At 38.5% G+C, this 23,212-nt stretch overlaps 1 protein-coding gene across 9 annotated transcripts in view; it reads left to right on the forward strand.

Annotated features, from left to right (window-relative positions):
- The first annotated feature begins 891 nt into the window (after nucleotides 1–891).
- The window catches only part of PTPRC (protein tyrosine phosphatase receptor type C), a 70,238-nt gene continuing 47,917 nt past the window's right edge, over nucleotides 892–23,212 (forward strand). For all 9 annotated transcript variants that reach the window (XM_068952113.1, XM_068952115.1, XM_068952116.1 and 6 more), the window contains exons 1-2: nucleotides 892–1,010; nucleotides 1,096–1,219. In XM_068952113.1, the coding sequence (XP_068808214.1) occupies nucleotides 1,153–1,219 (67 nt within the window). In that variant the 5' untranslated portion in view covers nucleotides 892–1,010; nucleotides 1,096–1,152. The remainder of the gene's footprint in view (nucleotides 1,011–1,095; nucleotides 1,220–23,212) is intronic.

Here is a 23,212-nt window from a genome sequence, read left to right on the forward strand (position 1 = left end):
TTTGTTGTGAATGCATTTGTAATGTAATTATTATTATAACCAGTTGTTATACAGACATGCTGTTTAAGGTAAGCTAAGATTTTAGTCTGTGTTATAGGACTTCACTTGAACTTGGACCAGAGAAAGCTATTTTTAATCTTATGGAGAGTCTGATTCGCTAATTTCATATGTGAATTATTATGCAAATTTGTGCAACTTTTCCCAGTGTAATGTTTAGGAAGTCTCTAAAGGATTTATGACATGAATGAACAATAACACAGATAGACTCTTTTCCCTTCTTTATCTGTCTTGTGGCAGGATTCTGTTGGTACTTTTAAAAACTTTGAACTTGCCAGTAAGAGATGCAATCCCAACATTATTGCCTTTGCAATTTCACATGTAATGGGCATTTCTCATTCAGTTGCATCCTATCTCAGTGCATACAGTGAGGGGGAAATATCTTTGGTGTATCTTGCCTGTTCTCCAGGAGAGGAACCCAAATTTTCAAGGACTAGCATAGTCCACTACCAACTACTAGGAAGGAAAAAAAATTCCAGTTTCCAAGGATTTATAATTTTTTTATGGAACAGGTGAATAGTGTGACATTCCGTTTTGTACTTGGCCTTGTTGCCAATGTAATAGTTATGTTGATTGATTTCTTTTTTTTTTTTCCTCCTTGAGAAGAGTCTATAAATAAGAAAGGACTCAGTGGAATGTACACTGTAAAAAACTGAATATGAAGAAAAAGAATGGCTGTTCGTTGAATCTAGACTTTTAAAGTTAAGTCTTGTTCAGTTCCTCAGTTGAAATGGCTGAAAACGTTCAATTTCATTTGAATTAAGGAAGCTGAGCATTTCTGTAGCAACTTAAGAAAAACCCTCTTGACTTCCTGGAAACTGAAAGAATTTTTTTTTTTTTTTTGAAGAAGTAATTGTCTCTGACATCACTACATGGCATTGCAAGTTTGCAAGTGGTTAGTTTAGGGTAACAGAGGAAGCAGCTCCTTCACTGTGATAAGCAGGCAGTGCAATGTATGTGCCCGGTTATTCTCCTTTTTGATTCAAGTTTCGCTTCGAAATTATTTTGCAGAGAGATAATACTTATTTTGCTTTCTAGAGAGAGAGACACACACATGCCGTTTCATAAGGATACGCCTAATTTCCAGAAATAACCATGTTTTTGTGGCTTAAAGTCTTAGCGTTTGGCTTTGTCTTTCTGGACCAGGATGCTTTTGTCAAAGGTAGGTAGCAATTGACATTTCGTTTTCTAATTTTGAACCCATAACGTTCTGTGTAGAATTGAAACAATTTAAAAGCTTTGCAAAATGAAGAACTAACATCTAGTTCAGAAACTAGAATACGATTGTCTGTAATGTTGTCAGAACCTAGATCAAGAAGACTGACTCATAATATGCAGGGCTAAAATGTCTTCCGTGTGGTCATGTCTGAGTGCTGTATGAACTACAACTTAAAAAAAATAATTGCCATTGCATTTGAAAAAGAATACATTTAGATCTCTTATATGAACCTATTCAATACAATATTTATGTCTGGTTTCATCTCATAAGGCAGTACTTTTGTTTTTGTGTGCTTTAAAGCTTTAAGAAAAAAAAATTCCCATCCATTAAAGCCACTCCTTCATCTCAGATTCTGCATACAGTTCCTCAAACTTTGATTTTTACTGCAGTGGGACTGGAAAAAAATGAAACATTTTAAGTTTCTTTGTACTGTTGGAAAATTACATTTATAATTAATTAGTTTATAAAAACTGCTTCTTCAAAGAGCCTTCAAAATTCTGAATTGACTATACTACCCCACTGGTGAATTTAAGTCACTTGACCTTTTTTAGTTTTAAAAAAGGAAGATTTAGCTGCAGAGGTTGATCTCACAAAACATACTAGATGTGAAAGAGTTGCAGTGGTGAGTAGCAATAAAATCAACTAATATTGAGGTAATAATTTATACGAAAATAAGAATTTGGTTGATTTATGTTTGAAGAAAAGATTTTCTTGAAAAGAACATACAGCGTTGCATATCTATGTACCTTTCTTCAGTTTAGGTAGTTAATAGAATTTGGCATAGGTCAGGGCGGATACAAAGTCTTTTCTCTTAAGTAACGTTCATCCTAAAAGTGGCTCATAACTTACACGTTCTGAAATCGTAGCAAATTACATTTAGGGCCAGAACTGCTTCTCACATATGTTGAATTTATTTGTTTCTATCTTCACTTTATTGTAGTAACTGCAGATTTATACTGATGTAAGCAAGAAAATTATCTGCCTTTAGTTGATAACCAACTAAAAGAGTGTATGAGGTCTGAACATTCGTTGTCTTGTCCTTCAAAGTCTCTGAAGAGAGCCATCACTCAATAAATCTGGTTGGATGTTACCAGAAAACAAGTGAATGCTGTGCTGTAAAGGAAAAGAGAAACACTTTCTCTCATTTTTCCTGACTTTTTTTTAATCTGCTGTCCTACTTTTCATTTTATAAGTCTTTCCTATGGCTTCCTACTGCTCCCTTTTTCTCAGGGAGGGCGGGTTACGGTCTGCTTTTGCAGTCACCTCCAGTCAGTGGCTGCATTAGCTGACAGCAAGGACCAGAAGACAGAAAGAAGGGTAGCAGTGTTTTATTTCAAACAATAGTTATTTTTTCTGTCTACAGACAGTAGTCTGGCTTGATCCAGTTTCTTGCTATGTGTTGCTGCTAAACAGAAGAGCCTTAAAGAAATGAAATCGTCTAACTCCTCTCTAGCACACTTAAAGCAATTAGCAGTCTGATTCTGCGGTGTCCAGGACTCGACATTACAAACCATGGTTTCACCATGTCGTTTGGTGCATGCTTATTTGAGACGCTGTCTTTCCATTTTGTACCGCACCTCTACAGATATGACCCATCTGTAAAATTTTCCCTGTAGGTTTGATTTTGGCTTTCAGGACACCTTTTTCTATATATACAAGAGGGGGAAAAGGTAGGAGCAGAAGGCTCCTAGAGGTTGATTTTTTTCCTATAAGGGTGATAGGACTTTTATACTTCATCTTTGCTCTGTAGATTACTTTGCCTAGTAGCTGTGAACTAACTGCTCAGTCTTTTAGGGAGGAGTTTGTTACTGGAGGGGCAACACTAGGAAAAGGTGGGGTAAGCTTTGGTTTTATGGAAGGAATAATTTTCAGGCGCTTGCTAGTCAGTGTTGAGTGTGCTTTGGGATTTGTTTTGACGTTATGATTAGTGTCTAAGAGCCTAAATTACCTAGTGATTTTGAAAACCCAGCAGGACAAATTTTAAGATTGTTGGATTCCCACCACAAGCCCAGGCATCTGACAGAATATCTCAAATTCCCTGCAATACCCAAACCACTTTTGAGAACTCCAAACTACATTTAAAAAATAAAAGTCCGGAATACCTAGAACCTGTGCAAAGACTTTTTATTATGTAAATCCTCTAAATAAGACTCATATCCATCTAATTATACTGTTAATAAGTGGTGAGTAGTTGTCTTTGGGGTATTTGAAAGCGGATAGAATTGTCCACAAAAAAACAAATCCTGGAGTTGCATCTGCCTTTGTAAACATTTGTACTACTGAAATATCCCATTAAACGCATCACTGTTTTGTGCAATATTGTTTAGTCTTTCATTTCCACCTAAACAGAATAGCTAGCTTTATGAAAATCCTTAGTTGGCAGGTGTGTGCCTTTTAAAATCTTTAGTGCAAGGTTGATACCCTAATGCCTTCTATTATCTAGGCTGACTTCCTAATCAAAAAGGTTATGCTAACATATCTGATGCAATGCATCATTGCCTATCTTTGCAAAATAAAACTTTGTTCTTATTTTAAAAAAAAAGGGGGGGGGGAATGCTTGCAGGATTTGCAGTACTTTTTTTTTTTTCCATTAGCCCAATAATTCGAGTTCCTCCTCTACCCTCCACAAAAGTATTAGCAATTTGGCAGCTTTCAAAAGCCTTTACCCACTGCAAAGCAACTTCCTTTATTTCAGGAAACTACATAATTACTTGATAGTTTCATATGTGACTTTATTTTCCAAGTAAATGTACAGCGCTTCAGTGGGCACACAGAAATCGGGGGCAGTAGAGTCTGCATGCTCAAAAGCTATGGAGAATTCCGCTGGGAAATGGTCACGTTTTCTGTGCACCGGCATAAGCTCCAGTACAGGTATAGGCAAGTGAACTGCAGCGGCCCAGAACACCACCTCTGATGTTTCCCTCTCATGGAAGCCCCGCCGCAAGTTCTGTTTAGGATTATATCATGCACTTTGTAAGTTGTGTGTTTAAGGCTTTCTGAAATACTTACCCCAGCGTTCTGCAGACAGGGGCCTGTTGATCGTTTTGAACCAGCTACCAGTTTTTCACAGCTTGTGCACTTCTAATGGTTTATTCAAGATCCTCTCAGATGAAGAGTTTGTGTATGCACAAGGGGTGCAAGCAGTTTCCGGGTTGGCCAGATGCGAGCTGTTTCTAAACTGGAAACCGTTCAGTTTTATTAGTATGGTGTTGTACCTAAAATTACAAAGTCTACAGAGAGGCAGGATACGTATTTTAACCTGAGCATGGCTCCATGGCTTCTGCACTAGAATTAGCTACTGACTTGGACCAAATACATAATTTTTGTTACCCATTCACCTAGACTACACAGAGAATGAGCATACGGTTGGACTGGTCATATGGTATATTCATTGGTAAGTGCAGAGTAAGGAAGAGGCACTGGTTCAAGGCTAATGAGTCTTTCTTACATAGTGCAGAAAATTATATTTGTTAGCCATTCTGTATTCACTCACGTTAACAGATTGTCATACTGAGAATATTTTACTGCTATAAACCTAAAGCCACAAAACTCCATGCAGAGACTCCTTGAAAAGAAAATCCTGGTCTCAGTGGCCTGTTGTATTGGAGCTGCTTCCTTTACCTTTGATTATTTCCTTGGTGATCTTATGTTATTATGTCCTGAAGAACAAATCAACACTGAGTGGAATAGAAACATCACAAATATATGAGATAAGGTGGAAAAAGTAAAGGGGGAGGCAATAGTATGACGTGACTTTTCAGAACGGGTCTAGTGAGTGTCAGGAATCAAACTCAGGTTTTCTGACACCAGTGCCCTTATCTGCAAGGCCATCTGCCTCCCTGAAAATGTGTGTATGCGTTAAACAGAGAGGTGGTCTCCAGGATACTGAAATTGCAAATGCATTGCACATAGTATCTGAAAATTGTCCTGTTTTTTCTTCCCATGCAGCTGCATTTTGGTATATACTGTAGCATGCTGGGAGCAAGAAAGGGAAAACAGCAGGCCATGAATATGTTCTGCTTGCTGTTTACATTCTTGATCTAGTTTTAAGAGTTAATATTCATAAGCATATATCTGGCCCACCAGGAAGGCAGAACAAAGTAACCCACAATGAAAGCTACTGTCACGGCTAGACTTCTCTCAGTACTCGTTTAACCACCTCATTTAAAGTTAGCTCGAGCGTCTCTGCCTTACGCTGCGTTTTGCAGAACGGACATAGCGTGTCACTGTCACGTCCCCTCGTTTCGGTGGACGTCCGTCCTGTGCTGTCTAGCCCCGGGCGGGAGCACCGTAGTGCGGCGCAGGGCAGCGGTCCCTGCGGGAGCTGGGATAGCGCTGGAGCCAGAAGCACCGCAGCAAAATGTTGTGTGCTGGGCAAGGCTTGTTCGTATGTGTTAGCATTTTACAGCTGTGACCGAACTATTTTCAAACCCTAGCAGGAAATGGTATGTGTTACAGGGATATGAGTTTATATAGCGCCTGGACTGGATGCCTCCACATCATGCTCTGCTGCTCAGGGCGGGCATTGGGTTGATTGCTGGGGACATGGCTGCCAGCCCAATCTGGGAAGATCTGAGATGTCTGCTCTTTGTGTTTACTCATTTTTAATCATACATAATGAGAAATCAAGTTTGCCTAAAGAAAAAATTGTTTAAAAAGTACAGACCATCCAAAACCTTTTTTTTTTTTGAGAATAGCTTACTCTCTTCAAAGCTAGGTTTAGGGCCTGAATCAGTTTTGTGCAAACAGTGGTGAAAACTCTTGAAGTGGCAAAACTCTGACTTCCTCCTGTAAATAAGATGATTAAAATAACCTAAATAGTTGTGAAAGCTGTTTTTTTCCTGCAGCTTTGTCATTCCCTTGGCTGAAGCAGAGCCTCAGAGTGTTGTAACGTACATCCTGATGTATTTCCAGGTTGTCAGTACACTTGCAAACAGATCATGTTCACTGGTGTTTCAGTAGCTGTTAAGCATTTTATCTATTTTCAGGCTTCTTTCTCTTTCAAGTAAAGCAGTTTGAGGCCTTCAGTGCCAGGATTTTAGAAACTAGCTGTGAGCACTTCAGTGCCAGCTTATATTATTTGTAGTGTTGTACAGCTAGCAGGATTCACTTCTTTTCTTATCTTTTATATCACTACTTTTGCAGTACTGTTCATCCAGTTATTCCCCGTCTGTCAGTGCCTCCTCGGCTAGCCTGCTTGCTTAGGTTTCTATTCTCTAGTTTCAAAGACTTCTCTTACAGTCTGTCTGTTCTTCATTCATAATCCCGCCGCCCTGTACAGAACTATTGCTCAAGAGGTATCTTTTGTTGTGCGTGAATGATTTTTTTGTTGTTGTTGCAAAAATGTGGACTCCATGGAGCAATATTTTTTTAATCCCCTTTTGAAATATATCCTTTCTCTTACAAATGATGAAACAGGACAAAAAGAAAAATAATCAAACTATCTGCCCAACAGAAAAGCGAGGCCATACAGAGAAGCTTTCAATACAGTATATAAGCATATAGCAATTTGTTAAATGAATCATATACCTCCAAGCACCTGAAAGACTTTAGAATTAGGGATCTGTACTACAGTACAGATCCTCATCTGAAATGGTACAAAAGTATATGGCTAGTATAAGCCTTTTCAGGTAATCATATACATACTGCAAAAGTGCTCTACTGATTAAAGCTATGAATGGAATATATAAAATATTACCTGAACTGTTTCACTTCTCCAGATAGCAATTTTGCCATCTGTTAAGTTGAAGGCAGTACTAGTTACCTCATTGCAATATGTGGAGACAAAATTTCTTAAGTATTTTAAGAGATGGCTGTCTTTAGTAGTAAATTACCACACATTAATCTGCAGTAATTGTTTATGTATTAGAGATCGCTGAATAGCATATCTATACAAAGAAGCAAAAGCATGGAACAAACGACTTGTGCATAGGTATGCACCCTGCTCTCGCACAGTCCCAGGCACAGGTGTTGTCAATGGGGAGCTGATACTTTCTGCTGAGTAAGAACAACCCATATAAGACACGTACTCTGCTTAACTTCAGCAAATCTGAAATCCGCCAAAACATTCACTTGTGAATTGCAGTCGCCGTTTTAACCAGTGTCAGGTGAAATGACCCGAGTCATGGTAAGACACAGGAAAACACCTGCTGTCTTTTTACTGCCAGTGTCTGCAGACAAGAATGTGTGCCCAAACGGAGCACAGCTGCAAGAGGCTTGGCTTTGAAAAGCATGCTCCACACTTAGGAGTAAATACTACAGCAAGACTGTCTAGTAAATTAGGTGTTTTTAGAAGTTTTGATGGTAACATTTATGAACTCAGGTCAATTGTACTAGTGAAATGCAGACCAAGCCAAGTCCATTTCAAATCATATGCAAGCATAATAAAAAGAAGGTTGGCCAATATTGCTTCTGTAGCAATTCAGTTATTCTTCCTGAGACATACCTTAGATGTCTAAAACAAATGAAGAATAACATACAGTAGAAGAATCTTTTGTTTTTAGTGAGTTTTGGATAAAGTATCTTGAGGATTTTTTATTCTTAATATCAGTCCTCCTTGTAAGAATCTACATGTTAATGAAACATCTGTATTTTTAAAATATGTAGATGTTTTTCCTCAGTCCCTGGTGGCAGTGACAGAATATCACCAGAGGTCTGTTGTAAGCAATATACAAGTTTCCTCTCCTGCCTCCCTGTGTGCATGAATTTGTGCACACGTGCCTTGTATCTGGGTGTATGAGTGGGGAGACAGAGCTCATGATACTTGAGATTGTCCAGCATTCACATGAAAGGGCTTGGCCTTGTTTGCAGTTTCCTTCTTGAGCTTCTGTGCTCAACTGTGCTGGCTCAACAGAGCTGAAAGGCTTTTCTACATCCTCCACACCTGCAGTCTAATGTTTTAATCTGAAGTATGAAACGTGGTTGAGATTTCAGGGAAAGATGTGAAGTAGCAGTAAGTATCGTGTGTTTGTGCAACTTAGTAGCATTTCTGGTCCCAGTGTCCTGGTCTGCTAACCAAGTGCCTTAGAAATAAGGCATTCCCAAGAGCCACTCAATGCACTCTTTCTCGCTCCCGGAAAGCCTGTTAGGAATAAGAACAGCTTAACCCAATGTCAACTTACGTACTTACAGAGAGCACAGATGCAGACAAAATGAGCAGCTCCAAGTTTAGAAGCTTTGTAATGGGATGATGCTGAATAGGAGGGATGAAGTTTTGGGAAATAAATATGAGGTCTAGAATGTTTTATTTATTCTTGATGGTGATGGATTAAGGATTTCTAATCCTTAGAGGTGAAACTTCCGTAATATCCAGTGACATCTGGTTTCCTGAATTTGGCACTTTATACTGTTTTGAAGATTGACCTGTTTGGCCAAGCGTATAGGGAAGTTTTAATATGTAGTAAGATAGTATTTACAGAGGTGTACTGTTACATGGAAAGCAGGTCTACAGAGGCTTTTGACTGAACACAATGCCCTAAGTCCACTGGAAATCTTAGATGAGCTCAGAATAGAAGATCCCACAAACGTTCTGAGATTTGAGGATCAAATTATTACAGAAGATAATAAACAAGCCACAGCTGCATTTGTCTTCCTACTGTGATTAATGCTGGACTTGAGGGTCTGCTAAGTAAAGTTGCAGTTTTGCACCATCCTGAATAAACAGAGAAGTGTTTGGAGTAGCTGCTGGTTTTAGATTTTGTGTTAACATCAGGAAGAAAGCCATTTACGATGTGGAAGTGAGTCTGCTGCAGAAATGTCAGCTCGTGTGTCGTCACTGTAGGAGCATGCCTTAAATAGCAAGGGAAAGATTGCTTGTAAACCACAGCTTATAAGAGACGCTCTGTAATGAGCAACGAAGACATTTTAATAATCCTGCGCAGGTCAGATGGCACCGTTGTTAGCTGCTCTCTCTGCAGTCGACTCTCTTGATTTCTTTCACAACAGAATTGCTGCTCACCTAAGTGTCACCTCAGCAGTGACGTCAGTGGAAAGTCTGCAAAGGCAGTACTTTGAAACTTTCAGAGCTTTTACAAGATTTATTTTATCTTTGTGGTTTTTCGCTGTGGTTTGTTGCATTTTCTTTGGCTTTATATTAAAATAGGAAAATAAAGTCCACACTTTTTACTTGCAATAAGGGGCTTTGGGGCCTTTAAACTCTAAGTGATGCTTTCCTGTTTGCTTCCCCAAGAAAGCTGTTTGTAGGAAATATCCCCAGTACTGACTACATGCTCCAAGAAAACTTGGCAACTTGGCAACTCTCTTAGAAGAAAATGACAAGATTTTTCAGAAGACCTCCGTGTGTTTGTCCCTGAGATGATGTGAAAAATGTGGGTGCCCAGCAACGAATTAATCTCTCCTGAAACTGTTACTGCAGTTGTGAATACTGAGTGCTTAGAAGGTCAGGAAGGAGCTGCTTGCGTGTGTGTGCGTGTGTGACTGGCTTGTGTATGCTGCTATGAACATGTTCATTGTTTTTCATACAGTAGTGCTAATGGCCACAGTCATGATCAAATGTTCCCGTTGTGCTAGGTGCAGTAAAAATACAAGAGGAAAGACAGTTTCTCCTGTGAAGAGTTTATGGTCTGATTCTGGACAGCACGGACGTTCCTTAAAAAGGAATGGTAGAGGCAAGCAGAAAGATAGACGAGGAAAATGGCAGTAGTAGCATATGTGTCTGTCCAGCCAAATAGTTTGCATAATCCCCTAAGCTATTTATTTCCTTTTCTGAGAGAGGGACATACAGCATCTTACTGAAAGCCGCACAGAACTGAATAAATTATTCCCTGGATCCAAAAGAAACCCTCCTACCTAGATCCATGTATTATAATTCTCACATTGCGTCCTTACAGCTCCTTTATAAGACTGAAGCAGCATATTCCTGGAAGAGAGCTCTTTATTGTAAAACTGCTAAAAGGGAAAAATTTATGCTTGTCCGAAGCTCCTCTCTTTCTGTATAAAAATAGTAATAAAAAAAAAGGTCAGGTCACATACAAAGGCATTATATTTACTTGCGGTGATTATTTGCTCCAGGTGTTTAATCTTTTCCTTAACATATTGTATTCTCTCACCAGTGAGTGAATATAGTAAGCAAACAACAGAACGTGTAGATGATGTGTTGCGCGCGCACACACCCACACACACTCATTTTCTTGTATGGGAGGGCATATAATCTCATAACTCTGATATTCAGTTCTTGTAACAGATGCTCTGTTTACATGAAATGACATAATGTGAATAGCATCTACATATGAAACAGGGACTGCATTCTATTCTATTCAATTCAGAAACTTTTACATTATGTTCAGCATTCTCATATCTGAGCCTTCATGAATAATATTAACAATAATAAATTAATACTGACCTGTCATTGATCCAACGGATTTATTTAGACAGGAAAAAACCACGCTATAACTCTTTTGTCTTTTAAAAAAAAAAAAAAAAAAAAAGGAATAAGAAAGAAATGCAGAACTTACTTTCAGGAGTGCAAGGGATGACATCACATTTCCTGGATATCAGATGGTGAACTAAGTAGAGACGAGCTCTGGGAATTGCCTGTAATTAATTCAAGTGTGGCCTGGATCCATATTACAGTATTGAATAATTTTGAAATATTTATTGAACTCCACAGAGTTTTTTTGTGGGATTGGTTGTGATTCATTTATTCAGTTGGAGTTCCGGGTCATAAGGACCTTCAGATTCTAAATGGCTGCAAGTCTGAGTAGAGAACATTTTGTTTCAAAATGCTAACAGATTGGAAAGCTGTGTTTGTTACTAAAATATTGATTGGAAGCTATGGCTGTGAATAGAAACTTGAATGAAGCTGATGTATTGTGTAATAACTGTTTACAAATGTTGTCTTTCTCTAAATCTTCTCTGATCTTTCTGTCATATCAGCTTGTCTTCATGTTGATGGACTATATAGATAGGTAGCAGGAAGCAGGCATAGCCCTACAATCTTTTTTAAAAATCACTTAAAATCTTTAAGATAGTCTTTGAAAAGTACTGCAATGATTGATAGAGTGGTATATTTTCTAATATGTGGCCGTTGACAGATCTTTACAGTGTTATTGGATACAACTGACTACTTTTTTTAGTGAGATTCTCTGTAATTGTAAGCAATTAGCATTCAGGCAGCAGTTTTGATCAGATACGAAGCCAAATGAGAGGAGATCAGTGTTGTGAGACAGAGAATAAGGTTGTGATGGTACAACTATTGCTACCCCAATGCTTCAGAGGAAGAAGAATGATGAAACTCGTTAAAGAGAAGAGGTAGGATGCCGGGACTGAGATGGTAGTGGGCAACAGAGCAGCTGGAAGGAGAGGGAAAGAGATTTGAAAAACAAAAGAAAGCAAAGATCAGATAGGAACAGGCATGAGGTGATCTGTGTAGGGGTCAGTAGGAAGAGATGAGTCTGGTAGGAGTCAGAAGACTAATGAATGGGAACTAACTAGGTGAGAAAACAAGATAGTTCTGTTTTGATAGAAAATGGGATTCAGGCAAAGACAAAATAAAAAAGATCAAGTTTGGAGCTGGAAGACAGAAGAATTGTTCACCTCTACATCTACCCCAAGGGCTGAAATAGCAGCTCAAGTCCCTGAGTCTCACCACTTCTCTGCTGTCAGCAAACATGTGGAAAACTCAGTGATGAAAGCCTTCTACCACTGACCTGTGCTTAAGATAACAACATGTTAATGCTATCACTACTCCCTTAACCCCAAGAGGCAGCTCTGAGCAATAGATATACACATCCCAATCCTGCTGATAAAGCCTGGGGATAACATCATGCTGCCCTTTCAGACAGTTTCTAATTTTTTTTTTTTTGAGGGTGGAGGATGTTTTTAAAAACTAAGAAATCACATGTACAGAATGACATGAAGATTGCAAAGCTAAGCTTTCACAGTTTGGAGAAAGCAGGCTTCTCTGTATTTTATTTTATTTTATTTTTTTACTTTTATATCTTACAGTTTTTACTGGCAGGGTCACATGCTGTTTTCACTACAGGATTCTTTTCTTAGCACACAGAATGAAAATATATTCAGTATGTTATTTTATCTGTGTTTTCAATGCATAGTTCTAGCCTTATTTACGGAATGCTTTTCAAAGCTTTCTCTGTGGCTGCAAATGTTTCCCCCTAAGTTTTTTTTATGATGTTGCTCATCTTCTGTATCTAAGTGCTACACACATGTGCAGTTTCATATCTGTGATGACAAACTGATCCAAAGAGGGAATCAATCTACTGATTCAGAAAGTTTATTCTAAGACCTAGCAAGCACTTTAAAGCACCCCTTACTTGAGTTAATTTGCAGTTTTGAAAGCTCACCACGTTTGCAAGTCAAACTAGTATCATGATGGCAAGAACCTGCTAAATGCAGAACAATTACTAATGGCTACCGGATGGGAAATTTGGTTTAAGTAGCTTTCCTAGCATCATACAAGAATTCTCTGAGAAGAGCTGGAATATAATTGTGTTACATAAACCAGCATCTTATTCTTTTGTGATCCTCTGACTCACTAATGTCACAGCTCCTGCAGAGAGTTAGGTAACTCTACAGGCAAAAGGTGTCTTCACTGCAGACCCTGAGTAGTTCTCAGTTTGTCCGTCTTGTGTGATGGACAAAACCAAAAGTATGTAACCACAGAATGCAAGATGCTATCTGAGAGTATTCATAGGTGTTAGGAGAGGAAAAGAGCTACGGCTTTGTGCTGGCAATACAAACGGACCTTTGCCAACTCCTGATTGATTGCCTTTGCTACCCCAAAAATGTCTTTTAGAGCAGTTTTTGTGTGTAGAATCATACTATGAAATACTAATGATGTGTAGTGAAAATCACAGGTATCTGTGACTTTCTGGAGTGTAATTTTGTGTTGAAGTTCTTCTGGTAATGTTATGAACTAAACAAATCAAGTTGTTTTCTGTAGCTACTTTCCAAAGATTTGGGACATTATTAAAGAAGCAGTACTGAAATTTTGCCTTTTTTTTTTTTTTCTTCAAGCACCTACTGATACAGTTTCTTGCATTGCTGTAATGCCAAGCCTGCCACATTCCTGCACCTCCTGAACCAGTGCATCCCATTGGCAGCTATTTTTCCTACTTATTTCTGAAGATTAAGATCATTTATATTGTATTTATGACCCACAAAACTGACTTTTTTTAAAACACAAAACACTTTTCAGTGTTGCGACTGTTTTTGTATAGCTTTTGATCATCGGTTAGTATTATTTATTTGACAGAAGGCATTAAATGGTGTTGTATGAGGTGTTCCTCCTTCCTGCAAAAGAGTAAAACATTGTAAAGTTTATTTCACACTTAAAAATCACATGACTATTGAATCTTGATAATTTATATAACAATCTCCACTACATTAGTATGACATCAGTTCTAGTACTTGGAATTTTTAGCACGCGTTAAGTTTCAGTTTGGATGAAGAACGATGTAATTGTCCTTCAACTGATGGAGCACAGGATTTACATGGAAGTAGAAGGAAGCAGCCTACCAAAAAGCCATCGCTTTTTATAGTCAAATGATTTTTTTTTTAGTACCTGTTTTGAGCTATAGCCTTTATTTTTATATCCTTACTTAGCACCAAGACTCGAAAAGTGGTTGTTGGTAGGAAATCCAAGTGCAATATATTATACAGAAATATTTGCTATCTTGACTATTTCAAGTCTTTCAAAATGAAGGTGGTGTCCAGCATATTTTGTATCACTCTGTAAGTCTAAAATAAGCATTGAGTAAGCAAAAGGAAATATTTCAGTTTGGATCAGGTTAGGATCCCTGTAGGAGAAACCACTTTCTGTACGGTTCCTTTGAATTGATGTTAGAGACAATGACAGAACTGGACTTTCTGTATTTTTGGCAGGTATAGTGGACTTCTTTAGGATCACTTAGGCTCCTCAGTCTCTTATGTGTTTTCAGAATGTTTGCATTTGAAATGATTATGAAGATTGTGCTGATATTAGTAACTTGCATTAATAATTGCAGTCTTCATTTCAAAACAAACAATAGAGCTTATTGGTGGAAATTGGTAAATTGGTAAATTACCAATTTCCACAGTAAATTGGTGGAATTTTTTCCTACCCCAGGAGTAAGTGAGTATTGTGAGCATGATCATCACTTTTTGTGTTCGTTAATATGAAAAGGATGAAAACCTAATGACTTATTGCCATCATTTCTTTAGGGAAATCTTTCTGTCTGAAAAGGAAGCAAGGTTGTTCTGGGAGTGGTACAACTTCTAAAAATAAGGCTTCATCAGCATTTGATGTTCATTGCTCCCTAATGTCCTCATCCTTTCTGGCAGCCTCCAGAAGTAGTCCAGAGCTATGCTGTGTTGACTGGATAGCCTTTCTGTGCTGGTTGGCTGCCTGGTCCCATGTCTGCTCTCACTGACTCCAAAGCCAGGGAAGGTTTGGATTGGGGCCCCCAGAAGAAAATGTGGAATCTGATAAGATTGTTGTTCTGAGCACGGTTATAGTCATGGAAATTAGGTCCTTCGTTTTCTCAGTGATTAGATCTGATTCATTTTGAGGGACAAGCACTAACAGTCTTGAACTGATTCATCAAGATAGGTAGCATCTTTGTCTCTAGATGAGTATGGAAAATTGCCTGACCTTTGATGGATATTTTGATAAAAGCAGCTACACAAGCCTATGTTCAGTTTCCAGGAAGTGTAGGCAGAATAGTACCATTCTTCCATTTATAACAAAGATTAAAAGCAATTCTTGGTTGTGGGGGGTGGTGGGGGAAGGAATTTTTGCTCAGAGAAGTCACTGATAATGTCTTTAGTCTCTACGGAGTAAGCAGTATTGTGCAGAATGAATGCAGATGGCTAGAAACATCTATTACAGCTTGATAACGGCAGTGTTATTGCAGCAGGTCTGGGAGGAGACGCAATATCTACTTAAGAAAAATGCATTCTTTTTCCAGTCAAGAAGGCATTGCATTCATTCCTTAATAATGGCTACGGCTGTAAAATCGTAATGATAATAGCCTCCCTTCAGCAAATTCTTACTTGGACAAGCTTTCAAATTATGTTTGTGAGGATTTTGCTGAGAGAAAATGTCTAGTCTTTAAAGTAAAAGTTATTAGGACTTTATCTATTTAAAATCGGTGCCTTTGAGATAGCAAAGATTTATTCACTAGTTTAAATTTAAGAGACAGTTTCAGCGAGATTTCTTAGGGTGAAGCTAAGATTCCCGAGTGTCAGGATGGGCTACAGAATCAGGTAAACACATAAAGCTTGGTCCCTTACATAGATGGGTGCAGCAGCCGCTCAGGACTTCCAGACTCTTCCTGGGATTATCATTCTTTCTAGAGTGAGGTTTCCTGTGTGTAAAGAGAAATACAGTAACTCCTCCTAAATGCTGAAGGATTTAGAGTAGATTTCTGCATTCAGGAATGTTTCCGCACCGTGATGTATTCCATACATATAAAAGTAGTCTTGAGTGAAACATAATCTCAGCGACTGCCATTTAAATCTTCTACGGGAAACTAAGTGAAACAAAAGAAATTGAAGTAATTTCCTCAAGATGATCATGGAGCATTTTTCATTCCAGTATTAACTTGCAAAATTGTGATGTTAGAGGAGAAAGCATACTAAGTGCTGCAACACATCAGTTATTAAAGGAAATGCAAAAGAAAGAGCCTTGGGGCACCTGCTCATCATGACAAATTGTCACCTTGTAGAGGTGAAGTAAAATATTTCTGTTCCAAAAATGGACTTCAGTAAATTTCCCCTGATAAATATCTAGCTGTTACTTGGAGCTGAAAACACTTCAGCAAAGAAGAGTCATTATTCCTGGTTTAGAAGGAAGCAGGTCCAGGGACCTGTTTTCCTAAAGGTCACCTAGCAAGTTGGTGGACAAAAAGAAATACTCTGAAACTTTCTGCTGAGTAAGAAAAAAACGAAAAGAAAAGAGGAAATGAAGACCCCAAAACAAAATTTTTTTAAATTCAGGATTTGAAGTTGTTCATTTTTCACTTATTTCATTAAGTAAATTGTAGCAAAAAATCCTATTTAACAGTGCAAAAGGGAGGACAGTATAACTGATTATTGTGCAGAAAAATTGCTTCAGTTGATGAAGCCAGTTAGTACTCAGCACAGTGGTAGGAGGCCTGTGTATCACCTCAGCTCGTTGCAGAAATCTTGTGTTAACCTTCTGCATAAAGCACATGTCACCCTAGCAAAAGGTGGACATTAGATCCTGAAAACCAACCAGGACTAGTAGGGGAAGACATAGGGATATTAATCTTTCTTTCTAGGAGATGATTACTGTCAGCCTCAAAGCATAATTTCTCCCCACTTCCAGGCAGGGGTATCAAACTGAATAAAAGGCTGCTTAGACAGTTGGGTAGGATCAGGAGGAGGCAATCTTCAGTTATCCTGGAGTATGAACAATTTAGAGAGAAACACAAAGGGTCGATAAGAAGCAGGGAAATAGTAATAATGCAAATAGCATTGGCCCCTTTGGAGCAGGGTCAGTACATTTAGCAGCTGCACTTCGTTATGTGGTCTGGAGTCACTGTGGCATTACGGTAGACAAATGCAAATCAGAATTAGCCTGATGGGGACTATAATGATAGGTTTTAGCAAGGCAAATTTGTATTAAAGATTCCATGCACCCCCATTGGAAAAGAAATCCAACCCCCAAACCAAAACAACCGAGTTGTGCTGGCGAAGCAGACTCCTAATCTACATCTTAGGTCACAGAGTGACAGATCTTTGAAATCTGTCCATCTGTCAACCTGTGTGCCTATAACAGCATTTTCACTGGAGGTGGAAGTTGTTGCAGAGTGCATGTGGTTGCAGTGCTGCTGCAGTCACAGAGACAGATGAGATGTCTCACTACAGGAAATGTGATCATTAGGGAAATGATCTGTCACAAAATTCATTGTAATGTCACATTTCAGAACAAAAAGTGCTTCAAAGCTTTTAGCTCAAAAACAAACTCAAAACCAAATCCCTGTGACTTCTTCTCATACTGAGACAGGAGGTTTCACTCATAATGAAGAATGCTGGGAATGACTGAAAGTGCCTGATGCAGAGTATTTGAAGTGTTGAATATTGGTTTTCTTGTCCACAGATTCCATCTAGAAGCTTCACAGTGCTTTTGCTAAAGAAGAAACCAGTGTGACCGCAAATAGAGCTAGCTTGGGCTCTCTGCTCGTTATCTTTATGATACAGTGCTTTTCATATACCTATTGTTGATATAGAATCTGAAGCGCTTTCTAAATTTCAGTTCTGTGAATGATTCTTTACTAAGAATCATTATATTATACGATTTTAGTGGCCGTTGTTTACAATCTTACTGGTGCCTGTCTTTAATATTGCTTTTGATGGATTCTATTAATAAAATAATCAAATTGGTAAGCACTAGCTCAGGTCATGCCTTCTTTTGCAGATAAAGCCTCACTAGGAGGAAAATTAAGGAAGTTGAAAAGAACCCTTAGAATTTCCTAATTAGGATGGGAGTTTTCTGCACTCTACAGGAGAAAAAAAAAAAAAAAAGGATTAAAGCTCCTACTGTGCAGGTTCTCCAAATCTGGGAGGGTTCAAAGGATTCTCTTGAGACATGGGTTGTTCATCTTATGCAAAATCTACTTCCTGCCTTTTTTGGCTTACAAGACCAGAGGCATTTCAAGGACACATTGAGGTTATTGCTCTAACTCTGTACTGTCTACTAAAAATTAATCAGAATGAACTTTCTGTATTTCTTTGTATAGGTATACCTTTAATCCAGAGTAGGAACAGATGTTTTCAGTGGTACTTATGATCAACCTATCAGGGCAGCTTTACTGAAATCAATGTTTTTTTGCTCTTCTCTAATAATTTTGTTAAGCAGGAAGAATGAATTACTCACTTTTTTCTTTTTTTAAATTAAAGCAAGTGTTTTCATAGCAAGGAATCCTTTTCAAAGGCTCAATGTGATAACAATGCAAACTGTTAAATAAAAAGGAGAGAGAATATTTCCAGTTTTATAAATGATAAAAATTATTCTACATTAGTTTTATTTCTCTGTCTTTTAGGGATTACCTTATCAGTCTTTACATCATTAGTTTTTATTATTGTTTGGAAAGTGAAGCAAAGTTGATTTTTTTTTTTTTTTTTTTTTTCCTCCTCAGCTTCCTTAAAAGTGGTATGGTAGGTGCAAATGTCTTTGGCTGAATCTCTTCTGCAGGCAAAAATGTTTTCGGAGCTGCCTTTTGCAGTCTCTGGCCCCCTGTGTGTCCAGGGGGACATCTGGGCTCATGCTACTGATCCCTTCCTTCCTGCAGGTCTAGGCTTCCCTCATGCAGCAGCCAGGGTGTGAGGGATGGAGGCTTTTCCCCTCAGCCCCAGATATGCGTGATGAGGCAAGCATCTGCACATGCCATCTTGGAAATGCTTTTGGGTCCTGTGGTATAAAGATAGCCATCGATTTCCATTGATGCAGTAAAGATGACGTTTGTCACCGCTGGAGGAAATTAGATCCCTCTTCTCATCGTGTGTCCAAACCTGTTAGGCAGCTTACAAATGGTCTTGCCACTTTCGCACTGTGATGTGAGCTACGCAATCATAGCTCTCATTGCAGTGAGCCACCATTTTTCTTCTAAATATGGAGTTATTTTCATGTCATGTTGCAACTGACCCACCTGTACAGGGAAGATATTTTCCTTTAAGGAAAGTATAGGGAAAAATATGCACATGTGGTAGTGTGTTTTGACCTTCAGTTTTAATGTTGGTCTGAAAAATCCTCCTCCATTTCAGAAATCCATCTGAAGTGATGCTAACTGAAGATAATATAAACTGTTGGAGATAAAATTCAAGATAATTATTAACCAGATGTAGAAGAAATTGCTTCAGGAAATAACAGAAGCCATAATAAAACAACAAATTATTTCAATATATGAGAAAGTCTGTGAATAACTTGGTGGGCCTGGTAGATGGCTAAAAAGAAATGGGAGCAATCAAAGAGAAGACTAAAGTCATCTTTATGTAAAGTCTTCCTGCAGTACTTATTGATTTTATTTATAACGTTTAGGCCAGTTTGGTGTATGTAAAATCTTCAAGGAAGCTGTGGAAAGACTGAATAATGAAAATAATGAAAAATTAGCTGATTTGTTCAGCTGAAGTTTTGGAAAGCCTTTGATAACTTAAGGGTAGAAAGCAAATAGTGGGAATAAAAACATTCACATAAATAACACCTAAATATTCACAATGTGATCTTGTCTTGAAACAGTTGACCTACTGATAAAGCTTTTCTTCAGAGGTCCAAGGAGCAATAAAATAGAGAAAAAAGTGGTTATACAACGAGACTTCTGGCATGGGTAATGGATAACAGGCTGTTTATAGATATTGTCACAGTCTGTGTTGGCTGGAAGATGACTAGATAAGGGAAAATATGTATTTGTTTTAAAGATATTCATGAATTGTTTTATTTACTTTTTGAGGAAGTTCATTTGAGTCAAATTATGTCTGCAAGAGTGTTTCTGGAGAGGGAGTAAAAACACAAATGTGAATGGATATTTTATGCAAAAGTATATACTGCAAATGAATGGTGCAGCAACCTTGAAACCTGTGTGTCTTTGAAAGTCTTTGACTCTGAGAACCGTCTTGTGGTAACGATCCATTGCTTTGCTAGTCAACTTGGAAAAGCAAATAGATTGAGGTGAATATTTTAGGGTCACTTTAAGGGGTGGCATGTGCTTGAAGGAATCATATGTTTTATAGTTTTGAATATCTGCTTGTGGATTACATTTGTTTTCTTAAATGTTTCCCACATCTCTAGTTGTCACAAGACAACACGTCAGGGGCCATTTGTAGTATAACTCCTTGTTCCTGTTGCCTGTTCATGTTAAAAATGATGTGAAGGAGTTTGGCCATCTCCAGAAACGTTACCTGAGGTACCAAGCAATGGCCATGTAGGCTAAGTCAGAAAAGCAATAGTAGAACTATGTGAGAAAAAAGTACTTTTGATGTTTGTCCTGGGCAGCTCAGATCATCCTGATGCAGAACAGCCACTGAATTGCCCGTTATAAATTTTCTGTATTTAAAGAGCGTGTAACGCACACAGAAGTTAAACTACAAAACACCTTATTTATTAGACAATAACTGTCTCCTGCTCTGATGTACCATGAGGCTTGTGTCACTGTAGAGGCTACTTGTGTAGTGCTTTGCAGCTAGAGCGGTATGTTAAAAATGAAAGTTGAGTCATTACGGCAATCACAGTTTCTGGTATTTTAGTTTTGCAGAATTCTGTTTTCAAATGATGTAGGCTGAAGTGTTAATATTTTTGTACATTGCTACAATTCACCATACCTCAGTGAGGAAGTTTACTCATTTGTGGGTTGACAGGCAGCCTTGCTATGGGAACGGGAAGGGCGCTTGCTTATGGTGCAAGCTGAGAGCTAGTTTGCTGAAATACAGACGAGCACTCTGCAAAATGGAGATAAAATTAAGGCACCCACATCCTGTGATACTATATAGTTTTTGCAGGCTGCCATTTACCAGGAAATAAAAAGAAAATCCATTAGTTCCAAAGTGTTGAAACACCAAAATTCTTAAAAAGTTATTCTTGATTCTCTTTATACTGTGTGAAGTTGAAAACAAGCCTTGTGAACTAGACTTTATTCTGAGATAACTCAGTCTCTCTCTGGGGGTGTCAGTGGAGGAGCGAAAATGAGTTCTAGCTACTTGTCTGCCATGTTAGTTTTGCAAGTTAACCTGACTGTATTCCTATAATTCCTACTTAGTGCAAATCTCTTCGTCTATCTATAATCATTATTTGCTTTTAGTTCCTGTGTCTATTCTTATGCATGTTTAAAAAGTTTAAAATATGCAGCCTTAAGTTATTAAAAAAAATAACAGCTGTGTTCTGTGTTTTGGAATACATGTACACTTAAGATGGAGTTATAGACTAGACAGAAATGGGCATTTTCTATTTATTTCTGTGGCTGGCAGGAACACAGGTAGGAATTTGAGTTTTTGTTTATCAATAAACTGTTAAATAGGGCTAAATAGGTGAAATTTGGAAAATCCTCTGAAATTCAGTGGTAGGTTTTTGTCTGCTGAAAAGGGTAAATTTTTATTAGGCTCTCTAGTCTATCTAAAGTCAAGCAATATTCCCCCAGTTAAGTGAAATCTGGTCAAGGTTAGGAAGAAAGATCGCATGCCACAAGCTTGGTGGGCAGTCAGATATAATTACTTTCTATATAGCAGGCTGAACCAATGCCTTTGATCTTATCACCTCTGAATATTGGGATTTCTGATCAAGCTGGCAGAAAGCTAGCAAACTCTCAAGGTATCCCCGATCATGCAAGCTAGATAGCAATTCTAAAGCAAATGCAAGTTTATAGTGAGACTTTTGTATAAGAAGGTTCAGACAAAGGAGACTGGACAGATCTTTTAGATGGTGGTCTTTGCACTATGGAGGCATCATCAGTAGGATCATCGACTGGTTTTCTGGAGCTTGACATAATCACGTAATGACCAGTGCCTGGCAGGAAAGCATCAGCCCCTTGAATACTGTGGACCATGGTAGTTCAGAGGCAGTTGAAACTGCTCCAGAAGAAACTGAGAATCAGGAAACTCTAATATCTGGAAAAACAACGGTAATGAGGACCCAATCACATATGGCCATTGCAATTTTAGGCTTCCCAACTGACAGTGCCATTGTCAGGTGCACGAGCACAAAGCAAAGGACCAGCACAGGACCCAGCTAGCCCCAGACCCCTCTCTCAGACCATTATGAGTGTATGAGTGCGGCATCATAAACTGCTGTAAGTGTTGCAGAGCCTGGGAAAGAATACATGAAGGCATTGCTGGACAAAGTTACTGCCAGCTACCAAGCACATTTGACAACATTTTTGCAACTTTTCAAGAGCTTAAATAATTCTTCCATCATTTCCTAGCAAGGTGGTGGGTTGAAGTATATTTTATTTACTTTCCGTGGTAGCTCTAAGCCTGCTGCCAGAGCTATATGAAGAGCAAATGAAACTTCAGGCCATCTAATAGGCAAATACCAAAACTGACCTCTTGGTTTTACTCGCTATTATCCAGAGGCAGAATCTTCACCAGATAAAGGGAACCCTCCTGTGGTTAAGCCACTCAAATCTAAACTGAATTTGATTTATACTGAAATGGGAGCATGACCATGTATTTGATTAACTGTAATGACTCATAGCCAAATAGGACGTGACTACAGGGTACAGCGAGCAGGAGAGAGAGAGACCTCTAAACAAGCAATAACACAGATAGCTCCAGACACAGGATTTTTGCCACACTTGGTAATGTGGTGCCAAACATGGAACGGAGGTAGCAGCGCGGTGGGCGGGATGTTAGGGACAGCGATGCTATTTCAAGCATTCATTGGGGAATGCTTTCATAGAAGTTCCGTTTTGGTTCCCGTTCATCAGCAAATCAAATTCCTTAGGAGAAGGTATCAGACCGAGACATCTGCCAAAGTGATAACACTTAATTCAATTCTTTTTCATACCCTCTGCTGTTCTTGCCAATTGTTAGCTGCTTATTCCCTAACAAAATTGCATTTATGCCCTGGTTAGGGAGTTCTGTTCCCTGGCCACTCTGCTGCTTTATTTTCTTGAGTGTTTGCTCTTCTTTGTCATTCCTGAAGCTTTCTTTGGCCCTGTCAACATAAAGAAGCCCGATGGTTTCCTGTGCTATCGCTCACTACATTATTTCAGATTGCTTATACCATCATTGCTGTTCCATCCTTAATTTCTTTGAGTCCTGATTATGTAAATAAGCATGAAAATCATACTTACACTTGATTTTCCCAACCCTTCTGAATGTGAAGCTAACCTTGAAAATCCAAAGTGAAAAGCTGTGGCTTATCTGAGTTGTCGGGTATAGTGGTCTCAGTAGATCTAGCAGAGAATCTAACTGCCTGATCCACACGAAAATACTGCTGGTGCTGGAAGTTACAAATTATTACTGTAA

This window comes from Struthio camelus, chromosome 8, assembly GCF_040807025.1.
Source record: "Struthio camelus isolate bStrCam1 chromosome 8, bStrCam1.hap1, whole genome shotgun sequence".
Lineage (NCBI taxonomy): Eukaryota > Metazoa > Chordata > Aves > Struthioniformes > Struthionidae > Struthio > Struthio camelus.